Source organism: Zootoca vivipara, chromosome 3 (assembly GCF_963506605.1).
Source record: "Zootoca vivipara chromosome 3, rZooViv1.1, whole genome shotgun sequence".
NCBI classification, from domain to species: domain Eukaryota; kingdom Metazoa; phylum Chordata; class Lepidosauria; order Squamata; family Lacertidae; genus Zootoca; species Zootoca vivipara.
This window is the reverse complement of record NC_083278.1, coordinates 80,216,104-80,228,938: the sequence shown is the minus strand read 5'-3', so window position 1 is coordinate 80,228,938 and position 12,835 is coordinate 80,216,104. Positions and strand designations below refer to the sequence as shown.

The 12,835-nt window shown below is 43.8% G+C and overlaps 1 protein-coding gene across 3 annotated transcripts in view; it reads left to right on the top strand.

The window, feature by feature from the left end:
- STRN (striatin) overlaps positions 1-12,835 on the top strand; it is a 58,933-nt gene that overhangs the window by 36,839 nt on the left and 9,259 nt on the right. For all 3 annotated transcript variants that reach the window (XM_035108286.2, XM_060272900.1, XM_035108288.2), the window contains 8 exons: positions 1,894-2,030; positions 4,170-4,345; positions 4,910-4,957; positions 6,265-6,386; positions 6,811-6,978; positions 8,529-8,669; positions 10,001-10,108; positions 12,737-12,823. In XM_035108286.2, coding sequence (XP_034964177.1) covers positions 1,894-2,030; positions 4,170-4,345; positions 4,910-4,957; positions 6,265-6,386; positions 6,811-6,978; positions 8,529-8,669; positions 10,001-10,108; positions 12,737-12,823 — 987 coding nt within the window. The remainder of the gene's footprint in view (positions 1-1,893; positions 2,031-4,169; positions 4,346-4,909; positions 4,958-6,264; positions 6,387-6,810; positions 6,979-8,528; positions 8,670-10,000; positions 10,109-12,736; positions 12,824-12,835) is intronic.

The window sequence follows — 12,835 nt, the reverse complement described above, 5'->3', positions numbered from 1 at the left end:
GCGCTGTGCCGTAAGAGCGGGCGGCGGCAGCGGGCGGCGGGGGTCGTCGCGGGCCGGATTGGGAGGCCGATTGGGCCACATCCGGCCCAGGGGCCGTAGTTCGGGGACCCCTGATTTAGGGCTTTAAAGGTCAGCACCAACACTTTGAATTGTGCACAGAAATGTACTGGGACTGGTGGCCTTTCAAGGCTTTTCAAGACTGGTGTTAAGTGGTCTCAGCGGCTCCTCCCAGTTCCCAGACGAGTTCAACTATGCACTATGAGATAGAGCATAGTTCTGTAGAGCATGAGACTCCTAATCTCAAGGTTGTGGGTTCAAGCCCCACATTGGGCAAAATATTTCTCCATTGCAGGGGGTTGGACTAAATGACCCTTTCAACTCTACAGTCCTATGATTCTAAGTTCTTTCTTGTGTCTTCCAACATTTCATTGGCTGTCCCTGAGTTCTGAGTGTTATGCAAGGATGTTCCACCTCTCAAATCAATTCTACGGATGCCATTCATTTCTTCTTACTATCCCAAGATTACTTTTCTTCCCCTTAAAACCAGAGAAAGTGCAAAGGATTCTCCTTTGCCATCTCCTGACACTTGCTTTCTCCTCCTGCCCCACTGTACATATTTGTATTGGATCTGGCACCAGTGTTGTGCCAAGAATGCCCTAAAATTTTGCTGTGTGGAAATAATTTGTTAAAATATTTATATCTCCCCACTTGCAAAGTATATTGTAAATTTAAAATAAAACATAAAATACAAAATTATAAAACGCACAAAACAGGAGACAGTTGCATAAGATCAGATAGGAATAACAGATACTTTGTAGCAGTAATCCTATATAATAAAGTGCAAGTGTCTCTGCGTCCAGTCCCTGTGTCCGCGCTACTGCGCATGTGCCCCACGGACACAGGGATTGGATGCAGAGACTTGAGGCACACATGCGCGCGCTCTCCCCACCCCCCACCCCTCTGCCTACAGTTTCCCTCGCAGTCCTCAGAAGAATCGCGGCCTTCTCCTGGGCGCCAGCTGCGCTCAGCGGAGCGCCCGACAAAGCAGCGGCTGTGGGAGGGGCCAGCCGCCGCACCCCGCGCCGCTGCCACAGAAAGAGGCCGAAGAATCGCAGCCTTCTCCTGGGCGCCCGCTGGCCAGCTGGGCTCAGCGGAGTGCCCCGACGAAGCGGCGGTCGTGGGAGGGGCCAGCCGGCCCCCCCACGCGCTGCTGCTGCCGAAAAAGGCCGAATTTATTAAACAACAACAACAACAACAAAGCAAACTGCAGAGGGTGCACCACTACTGAAAAAGCTCTGCTAAGAAAAAATTATAATTGGGTTCTTCTTTCTTTTGAGTTACTAATTTCCATTAACAAAAAAATGAATGTCAGTTGTGATTTTGTTTTGTTTCAGTATTCTTTTTTATATATAAAAATCCAAATTACTTTTCACCTTTATTTATGTATGTATTAATTTTTTACACCTTGCCTTCCTTCAAAGGAGCCCAGGTTGGCAAATACGTAAATTCAAAAATATATATCCTTCCCTAGAACTACAAAACACTTGAAGGAATCAGGTGGGAGAGGAGTGGGCAAGCAAGAGTCAAATCCATAGCACCGTTTTCCTTTGTAATGAACCAATAGACCCTGGAAGTCTCTTGCACAAATACTAGTGCAATCAGCCAAACAGTATTTCCTTTTTTAGTGCTTAACAATTCTGAAGAAATCAGCTTCCGAGGTATGTGTATTCAAGAACTTTATTTCTGGCAAAAATTGGATTCTGCTGGTGCTGATTTGCGCATGTTAATTTCACTTTGTTTTGTAAAGAGCTTACTGCACTGAATTTCAATTGAACTGCTTATTCCAAGCTTCTGATTGTATGGAGTACTTAACTTTCATTTCTTCTCTTTCAGTGGAAGCTTTAACATTCCCTCCTTCATCTGGAAAGTCTTTCATTATGGGAGCAGATGAGGCCCTTGAAAATGAGCTTGGTCTTGGGGAATTGGCAGGCCTTACAGTAGCCAATGAGGCAGATTCTCTGACGTACGATGTAAGTGCTAGTTTGTCACTGTTGCCTCTATTTTTCAACAGGTAAAAATTGTGATAGGAAAATAGGAAGAACCTGCCTTATAATGAGTCATTGTTCCATCTAGCCCAGTCCTGTCTACACTGACTGGCAGAGGCTCTCCAGGGTTTTGGACCAGAGTCTTTCCCAGCCCTAATGGAGATGCTGGGGCTTGGACCTTCTCTGTGGAAAGCATGTGCTTTACCACTGAGCTATGGTCCTTTTGATCTACCTATAGGATTGTTACAAGGACATTTCCTTAAGGTAGGAGTGATGCATGGTGCTCTGAAAGTCATGATAAGCCCGAAAGTCTGGCTCACTGTGACACATAAGCATGGCCAGTGGCTGCTACGGCCTTCTTCACTCCCTCTGTTGCTTCCGTGATCTCTTTGGCCCCATAATAGTGGACAAAGTCAATAAGAGTGAGCCTGCGCCGACCTTGTCTGTCCACAGAAGTGGAGAGGTGCATTCACAGCATATGAACATGAAGGCCCACGTCCAGCGAAAAGATATCTGGAGATTCATGTTTTTTCGCCTACCTCATAGCAATCCGTCACAACTTTTGGTATTGGCGGTTAGGCATTGGATTATTCAATATGTGATGTATCTGTGTTGTGTGTTGGAGGTCAGGTTAAGGCCATCACCTACCTCCTAGGGGTATCCCGTTAAGAGGATCCGGCGGTTAAGAGGATCCCGGTGACGTCAGCGGAAGCTTCCAGTTGTATTTGCATCAACAAGCTCCTCCCACTGTTTGTTAACCTTTAAGTGTCTCCACACCAGTAGGATGGAGTCATGTGTTGCGTTCCCATCCAATGCCTAAGCCAATACCACTCACATGCTATAACTAATAAAGTTGTGGCCTTTATTTACCCATTAACCTAAAATCACGTGTCCTTGTGTCTTATTTACTCCATGTGGGTGATGGGTCATCGACACGCAATGTTGCATTCCTGTACAATGCATAGTTTTTTTTGGGGGGGAATCACAATTTAACATGTAAGATTAATAAAACATGCAACCATGTAATTATCCCAATAAGGATATGTGAAAGCTTGCATTCACAAGGGCGCTCTGCCATTTATCTCTTTAGCAATTTATTCTCATAAGTATAATCTGCTTACAGCCCTACAAATGATGTCTATGCTGTGCTGATCCCTGAACTACCTAAAGCTGCCTTAAGTAGAGGATGTTCTTTTACAGGACAATACTCTGATGTGGCAGTGGTTATTTTAAAATTGGAAGTGGCTGCTCTTTCTAATGCATGGCCAAGATAAATGATTTATTGCTGACCATTTATTGCTTTTCAGAGGCACTGAATGGGTTACTTTCCATATGAATTTATCAACTTGTCATCAGCCGAGGCCTTCCTTTCTATCTCACCAGCATTGGTGTTGCCTTGAGACAGGGCTTTTTCAGGAGCAGTGTTCAGACTTATTTTGCCAGCTGTTCATTATTGATTAATGATTGCATTGTATTTTGCTGATCCATGCTGTGCTTTTATTACAGTTTTCATCTGGTATTTTAATGTAGTGATTTTGAAAAAGTGGAATATATATGAAATAAACGGTGAAGCGTGTTTTAAAGAAGGAATAAGAATGAAGCTATTTTTGCAGATATTTAAAGAAGCCACCTCTTGTGTGGATGAAATAGGGAGGAGGGCAGAAAGTATGCCGACATCCAAGAATATACATAAGCTTTTATGGGAAAGGGGAGGCAAGCATAATAATTCAGACCAAAGAGAAATTGATGAGAAGAGGGGAACAGGGAAATGAGGGGCAGAGTTTGAAGTCTATTGATACAGCTGCCAACTGTTCATAAGGCTGCTGTGTATTGCTTAAAAGAGAATGCTTGTCCCCTCAATGTTCCATCTCACGCTGTTTTGCAGGCAACACTGTTAGAATGAAGAGATACAGGTTGTACAGCTCTTGACGGTTTTTGTTGTTGTTGTTGACTTTAATGACTGGAGGGTTAACTTTAATAGGAAAAAACAGTTGCATCTCTGTTTTTTCTTTTTCTGCCACATGGTCCGAACTCTGCATTTGATAGCAGGAAAATGAAATGTCTGTTTTGATATTTCCCCGCCTCACATTGGCTAAACCGAAGCGGTTGTTTTTATTACCACAGATAGCAAACAATAAAGATGCACTGAGGAAGACCTGGAACCCCAAATTCACCTTAAGGAGTCATTTTGATGGAATAAGAGGTCTTGCTTTCCATCCAGTTGAACCTGTGTTAGTTACGGCATCTGAAGACCGTACATTAAAAATGTGGAATTTACAGAAAACATCTCCAGCAAAAAAGTAAGATTGTGATTGTTAAAAGTTATGTGGAGATTAAATTTTTTAGACTAATCTTTGTAGAAACATGGTAGCAACATAATGACTAGTTTAGGCCTGATTAATCCTCTCCAGGATAAATATTACCTGCTGACTCAGTTATTGGGTTAAGGAATATTGTTTCTCTTCCAAAATGCATGCCAGTTATAAACATTTATAAGTCTTATAAATGGCGCGTGTATATGTATATATGTGATCGTGTATCATATCAAATTATATAAAAGCAAATAAAGGTCCTATTTAAGTAATAACTTGTTGCCATTATAAGAAAAGGGAATTTACTCATAGTCTTCAGTATTCTTCTATATCTCAAGAATCTTAGGAAGGATCAGTTGGTATTTACAGCAAAAAAAGAAAAGAAAAGGGGGCAGCCATTGCTGCAACAAGAATTGCTTGGTTCTGTGAATATTCATTAGAATGCTGCGGGTAGTTTGCCTATGCCTGGTTTAGGCCAACCTGGAAGCTAACTTTTTCATGCCTTTCCAAATATTTTCTGAACCTGTGATTCTGCTTTTTATTTTTGTTTAGGAGTGCCTCTCTTGATGTTGAACCTATCTACACTTTCAGGGCACACAAGTAAGTAAACATTCAGAAACTTCTTTCTGTTATCAGAGAATAAAGCTGCAGCACTTGACAGAGTTCTCCTTTTATGGGATAAACAGTGTGTTGACTCAGCCTATCAAATGGTCATGTGGTTTCTTCATCTTGTGGCTCAGCTCACTACTCCTCTAGTATGCTAGTGAACTCTTCCTTCCAAAAGGGGTGGGGTTGATAAAAGCTGCAGCCTGGCAGTGTGATGGTGCAATCCGAACTGCAGTTCAGCCTCTGGTGAGGCAGATTGCATTAGCCTTTTTCTTTTCTTTTCTTTTCTTTTGCTTTTTTCTCCTTCCGCCTTTCACTTGTGTGGTGCTAGTGTTTTGCTATGTACCACGCAGGGCACAGATATAACACTTACTTACCAAGAGGGACTTTCTTCACATGTCTTCAGCGTGTGAATGGGAGAGGAATAGCCAAAGAGGTTGATAAGTGTGCAGCAGGGATAGGGAAGGGACAATTTAAAAGTGGCTGAGAACGGACTAAAAAGCGAGGTTATGGCCAGAGCCATCCCATGACAATGTGCCCCCCCCCTGAGGTGGGTTGCTGCCAGTTTCCTCCCCCTGAACGATCAGCATGAGCACCACCAGCGTTTCCAAGGCCATCTCATTGAAGAGTTCTTCGCAGCGCCAGGCATTGTGCGTGACATGGCCCTGGAGAGCAGCTTCACTACCTCCAGTGCTTTCTTGCAGTGTTGGCGCATACTGCTTAAATTCTTAATGTTAAACAGTATTTCCTGCAGTTGCAGCAGAGCTGTGCTCTCGTGAGGCCACCTCGCCCACAATGCTTTGCTCAGAGCGAGGTGAAGACCCAGCACTTGGGAGGCAGCCTATTTGAGTGCTGCTGGCCATTTCCCTGCAGAAGCAAATACTGTTTTACTTACCACAAGCAGCAAGAGTGAAAGTGGCGCTCTGCAGGTGGGTGGCAGCCGTGGCAGATAGCGCCATGGGCTGCTGATGGGGGTGTGATCCGCTGCCATAGCCCTGTATCTTATGACCTCATAGGCCCCGTTATGGCAGTTCCGTAAATACCTTGTCGAGGGGATCATGTAGAGGAGGAATGCATGCCAGGGGGAAGGAGGAAAAATGTTTCCTGTTAATGATGTTGCTTTGAAGGTATACTTCATATTTCATTTTCTTCAGTAATGTTTTATTGTGGATTGTTTTATTCGTTTTTTAATGTGTTGTAAACCACTTTGAGATTTTTTTCTTCTTAAAAATTTAAAGCGGTATAGAAATGAAAATATTTGAAATAAAACTCCACTAAATCAGTATTGCTTCCTCTTGCAGCAGTCCTGTGCTTTGTGTGGTGATGAGTAATACTGGTGAGCAGTGTTATAGCGGGGGAACAGATGGCCTCATTCAGGGCTGGAATACTACAAACCCAAATATTGACCCTTATGATTCCTATGGTAAGTGCCCCCCCTTTTTTACAGGTTTCTCTTTTGGGGGGGGCAAGGGAACACATTAAAAGTGTACAGCTACTTGTTGAATGCAGTGCAGCTCACTATGAAAAAGGAAAAATGGTTCTATTCAGAAACAAAATGCAGCTTGAACTGGGTGAATGAAAGAGATCACACGAGATAGTTCTGTAATTTGGAAGCAATCTTGGCTTAGGATCCCAGTAACAGGAAAAAAGATATGGAAGAAGGCCATGGTGCATTATTGCTTTGGAGGTAGACTGAGTCACCAATCAGTGTTGTCAGGAATTCTGCAGTTAAGGAAGGACTAGAGGGTTTGTAAACAGGTAACTGGCATTAGAGCATCTTTACAGCACACAATAATTATAAAGAAATCCCATTTCCTCTTGCATTGTGCATTTTTTTCATCCCACAGATCCTTCAGTCTTAAGAGGTGCATTTGTAGGCCACACGGATGCAGTGTGGGGCTTGGTTTACAGTGGAGCACACCAGCACTTGCTCTCCTGTTCAGCAGATGGCACTATCCGTTTATGGAAAGCTTTGGAGATCTCTCCAGCTCTGAGCATATTTAATGATAATCAAGGTATTTAATAAATCTCCTGGATTGTAACACTATCAAAAGGGACTTCGCTTTTAAGAATCCATGCTTCTGTTTATAACCGCACTGACATAATTGTGCAATACAGGTAGGTTTATTTTAGTATGCCATGGAGTTTTAGTGGATTCCCAGCATCACTACTGGGAAAGCATGAGGTGAGAATCAAAACCCCACTTGCTGGTTGCATTTGTTTTGAAGGATGTGTGTGTTGCAGAATCTCACAACTGTGTTTTTTTAATATATAAAGTAGCCACTGTTAATAGAACATGTTGATTGCTATATTTGTGGCATTATAATGAGAGATTCATTTTTTAAGCAATAATGCAATAGTAAGTTTACATAGCAAACCACTATATTTGAATCTTGCTGTTTTCCACCTGAGGCAATGCATTAGAAGTTTAAAAATGGAAAAAAATGTACAACTATTATTGTAGCACACACACTAGAGAGCAGTGAACACTTATTGATCGTTAGATTCTAGGTTCATGCTTAAGAAATATTTTGGCTTCAGGGAAAGCCTGGACAAAAAAGCAAGGCTTCACAAGATGTCTGAAACAGTTGACAACGGCTTTGCATATGGAAGAATGAAAGGCATTCCATAGTCAGGGGCAATATGAGAATGTGCCTGATTTGCGTCGGTCGGAATCCATTCACTGGTTGGCAGCTTTTGGGCCCCCCGAGACGGTTATCGTTCCCCTCCTATGGGAAGGAACCCCCCGTTACACCTCTGGGAAGACCATAGCATTCTGGGAGGCAGGCATCTCCTCTCTCCATTTTTTTTCTCCTGCCAATGGAAAATGCCTGTTTCCATTCAGGTCACCGCCCTATGATGTGTGGTGCATAGTTTACCAGATTTCCTGAGAGATTCTGCTAGAGGACATGGGCCTTGCAGCAGAGTTGCTATAACCTAGACCCGAGCTTTCCAAACTGTGTCAAACACGTTAGGGTGTCGGCTGCGGTGTGTTGCGCGAATGTTCCCCATGCTCCTCCCAGGACTGGAAAGGGGTTCGTTTAATCTCTGGTTTGCTAGTAAAACTGAATTACTGTGTTGCAAAATTATGTATGTCTAAAAAGTGTGTCATAACGTGAAAAGTTTCCAAAGCTCTGACCTAGACTCTTTTTCTTGTCTACCTAGAGCCCTTCTGCCTTCCCATCACCTTTGTACTTGCCCACCCAATATTAATACATATGACATTTGTGGTGCATTAGTCAGTATACTAGTTCTTGCTACTCTGCTCTTTTCGTCTTGCGCATGGTGGGTGCGCAGGACATCTCGGGTTACAGCAGGTGCTGATACCTATGTAAATGTAACGGGTTTGAGGATTGATTGACTCATTACTGAAACAGAGTTCTAATATTCCAACACTCACACATCTGTTTGGACACTTGAGAAACCATATTTATTGCTTTTACCAACTTGGCTGGAAAATTAGAAATGACTTCTAGATTAGTGCCAAGAAAATGAATGAATGTGGCTGCTTTCAGGTAGTGTCTAATGGACCAAGCTTCCTAACACTCTTCTGTTTTTTTTTTAGAGATGGGGATTCCATCCTCTGTGGACATTGTGAGCAGTGACCCAAGCCACATGGTAGCATCCTTTAATAGTGGCCACACAAGCATATATAATATGGAAACAAGACAACGCATCCTTACCTTGGAGTCCAATGCAGATACTAGTATGTATCCAAAGGGGTTATTTCTATGTGTTTTCATTGTTTGTGTTTATATTGATAAAGTTTGAGACCATCATGCATAGAAGGGAATTCAATGAAGTGTACTTCCATTTAGGATACCAATGTTTGCACCTAATCGTCTTTGATGGACTGCTGGCATCAGTCCACATGGGACTCTAATGCATACAGGGGAAACAATTCTGAAAGAACAAATATGAAGAAATAGCAGATTAGCTCTCTTATCCTCCCTGACCCTCATCATCCACTTGCCATGCTTCCTTATATGGACTTCCTTAAAGATTAGGTTTTAACCATCCTCTATGCAACTGTATGGCATTCCTGAATTACCATATTTTTCGCTCCATAGGATGCACCTGACCATAGGACGCACCTAGTTTTTAGAGTAGGAAAACAAGAAAAAAAATATTTTGCTTTCTTGAATTGTCCTAGGCATAGCAGCCAATTCCTAGAGGCCTAGGTGCCTTTGCCCCCTATTAAATATTTGAGGAAGCTTCTTTTGCAAAGGGGGCTATCTGCCTTTCGCCCCTGGGCAAGTTGGCTCCAGGGACCACGCATTCGCTCCATAAGACGCACAGGCATTTCCTCTTACTTTTTAGGAGGAAAAAAGTGTGCGTAGCTTAGTTTGAGAAGCAGGTTGACAGTATATTGAATGTGCATAGTAAGGTACAAGTAGATTGAGTGGACTGAACATGTTTGGATTTTTGCACCAGATTGGCCTGCTAAATTAGGTCGTTAGTTTTTCCAATAGCTTATGTCAGAGGTTTTCAACCTTTTTGGGTCCATGGTTTCCTTGACTAACCACATTCTTTTTGCAGCATCCCTGTGGAGCTCAGGAGCCCAGTTATGTCACCCCTTGCCTGCAGAGCCAGTAGTCCCTCAACCTTTTTCGAATACCCTCCCTTGTGGAGTGCCTCCTCTCTGCTCCCCTCTCCTTGGGGCTGTTCTCTGGGCAGCTGCAGCCGCTGCCCTTGGTCTTTGAGTTTCCACCCTGGCCCAAAGAGAGGTGCCTCCTCACACTGCCCCATAGCGGCCTGGGAAACACCCCCTGGCCAGCCCCAGAGGCACCTGGGGAGCTTGTAGCCAGGGCTGCTGCAACAAACAGCTGTGCAAATATTTGGCAGGCAGAGACGCAAGATGCCATCAGAGGGAGGGAGCGAGGGAGGGAGGGAAGGAAAGAAGGACAGAGGCCAGTGTTGCCTGCAGCACCCCTGATCATTCAAGGCACCCCAGGGTGCCACAGCACACTGGTTAAAAACCACTTGCTTATGTGAATGAAATAATTTTTCTGTGTTTGCACTTGTTCATTCCTTTAGCTGTCACCTCTTCTTGCCAAATAAACAAAGTAATCAGCCATCCAACTCTTCCAATTAGTATCACAGCCCATGAGGATAGACACATCAAATTCTATGACAATAACACAGGTAAGCACAATTCTTCCCTCAGTAGGTCCTAACATAAAAAATAAAAATATCATGAAATTGTCTGAAGTCTTAACATCTACCCATTTAGAGAGAAATTTTGAAATTGAGGTTTGAAAGTTCTATGACTTGTAAAACAGATGACAGGAATACAGTGGTACCTTGGTTTACAACCATAATCCGTTCCGGAGGTCCGGTTGTAGACCAAAACAGGTTGTAACCCAAAGTGTGCTTTCGCCAATGGGGCCTCCCCCCCCAAAAAAAAGGGTTCTAATAAAAAAAGGATTGTAATCCAAAAAGAGGGACACGCACTTCCGGGTTTGACGTGGTTGTAATCCAAAACGGTTGTAATCCAAAGCGGTTGCAAACCAAGGTACCACTGTAAAGGCTTATTGGCTGTGCAAAAGGAAATGGTGTGTCTCAGCATTTGAGTTACAGCTTTAACATCCTTCCCAGCCAATCCTGATGTTTGTCTTTGCTACAGAAAAGTGGATGGTCCACAGGATAATGGAGGGAAATTTATGCATCCCAAATTTCCACACTGCACAAGATGGAATTGCTGTCAAAGCTTATAGATGCTTGTGTGTGTTTGTCTTGGTGCGTGTGTTCCCTTCTAAATATCTGAAAGAGGAGCACTTAGACTCTTTGCCCTTGTTCTTAAAGCTCCATGTTCTCCATGTTCACCCATAGTGAAGGAAAATATGTAAATCATAACTGTTAGAAAACCTGCAGTCATTTCGATTGGTATCTTAATTATGTGCTTAAAACAAAAACACACACAATGCATCATTTTCCAAAGCTAGGCGCCGTGTTAATGAACTCTTAATTCTAGAAATTTTGGTCTAGGTGTTTCCTGCTTAGTTTGGCAAAGGATCAGTAGGCAGAGTTAATACAAGCAACTTTGTTAAACCTGAACCACTAGATAACTTCAGCCTTGTGAGGTTTGCTTTCAAAAGCTCATATCTAAGCTGCCCAGGAGTTCAGACTGTTTTCCATGAATTGAGCTACCTTTTCTTTGATGTAGCAAACTGAGCTCAGGGTAGGTTTTGCTTTGCACTTGGAACAAAACAAAACAAAAAATGAATGATTAACATACTATATAAAAGCACTTTTATAAATCTCTGCTTTATCTCTGCATAATATATGGATATGGCAACTAAGGCAGGATTGGGTCTTTGCTTCCATTTTAAAGGGGAATGTTGAAGGATTTATTTGCAAGTATTGAGCACAAATGATGGGTGGTAATTATACATTTTGTATCTGATTATGTGAGAATCCACCCTTCTGCAGTTTACTTCAATTGATAGTAACATTATTCAGGATAGGGATTTCAAAGATATGTGCCAGGACACACCAATCTGCTGTGAAAAATGCGGAAGTGCGCCTTGTAAAAACTCATGCACTATGATGAATGCATTCTACCTTTTCTCCATCAGAGTAGTGTGACCCAGTGCATTGTTAATTCTCCCACCCCCATTACTATATGGGCAGTGACATCACAAAAGAGTGAATAAGGGTGCGCTGGGATGTCGCCTGTCCAAGTAAAACCATTACCCTGAAACAACCTGTTCCATCCCTGATTGACTGGGCAAAGTAGGGAAGTGGGATGCAGAGCAGCAATGATCTGTATGGCAGCTGTAAGGAAGATGCCTGCTTATTTCTGTGGGAGCTAATGAGTAAAAACCTGTCTAGGCCAGGGGCGGAGCAAGCGGGGGCGGGGGTGGTACGCCCCGGGCACCGCCCTGGAGGGGGTGTCACTTGGGGCCGCGCCCCGCCCCGCGATTGGTGCCTCCAAAGCCATGCGCCTCGCTCCAGCTACAAATTGCAGGTAAAAAGCCTGCTCAGCGTGGCGGGTGCGCTGAGTGGGCTTTTTCCCTGGAGTTTGTAGCTGGAGGCGCGCGGCTTTGGAGGCGCGGGGTGGCAACGATACCCCTCCACGTAACGACGCATGCGCAGCATCCCACGCTGCATTGTTACATGGCAGTGATACCCCACCATGTAACGACACATGCGCAGCATCCCGCGCATGCGGCGTTACATAGTGGCGCATGCGTCGTTACATAGCTGCGCGGCACCCAACCGGGTGCATGGCAATTTGCTGCCCCGGGTGTCGCAGCGCCTCGCTACGCCCCTGGTTTAGGCTGTACCTAATGCTGCAGGAGCAGAGTTCCACTCTTGCCCCTAAAATCTGCTCCAGGCCCCCAGAGCTGATTCTGAGGGTGTGCAGGGGGCTGGAGGGAACAAGAGAGGAACACATGCATGCACAAAAATATTGTGCAAGTGGAGCTGCAGTGTTGGATAGAGCCCTTTGGGGCTTTTTTAGTGTGAAAGTGAATGCTGCTTTCACTTTTTTAACTGTGGGGAGGGACTTGAACCAGGTACCAAGTTTGGGAAGCAGAGTTCTAGGAAATAACAGTGAAAGTGAAAGTGACCAACTCACAGGGACACAGTCACGTGATCACTTTCCAAAGGGAAGGGGCTATGCTCATATTCAAAGATCCTCTGTTTCAGTGAGAATAGTTGCTAGTACGCTGGATATCAGTATTATTTCCCATAAGTTCTGTTAAAGCTCTGTATTGTATTAACTGATGACAAGTTGCTTTTAAAAAAAAATAATCTTCAATTTCAAAGGAAAATTGATCCATTCCATGGTGGCCCACTTGGATGCAGTCACAAGTCTCGCTGTTGATCCTAATGGCTTGTACTTGATGTCCGGCAGTAAGTACATCC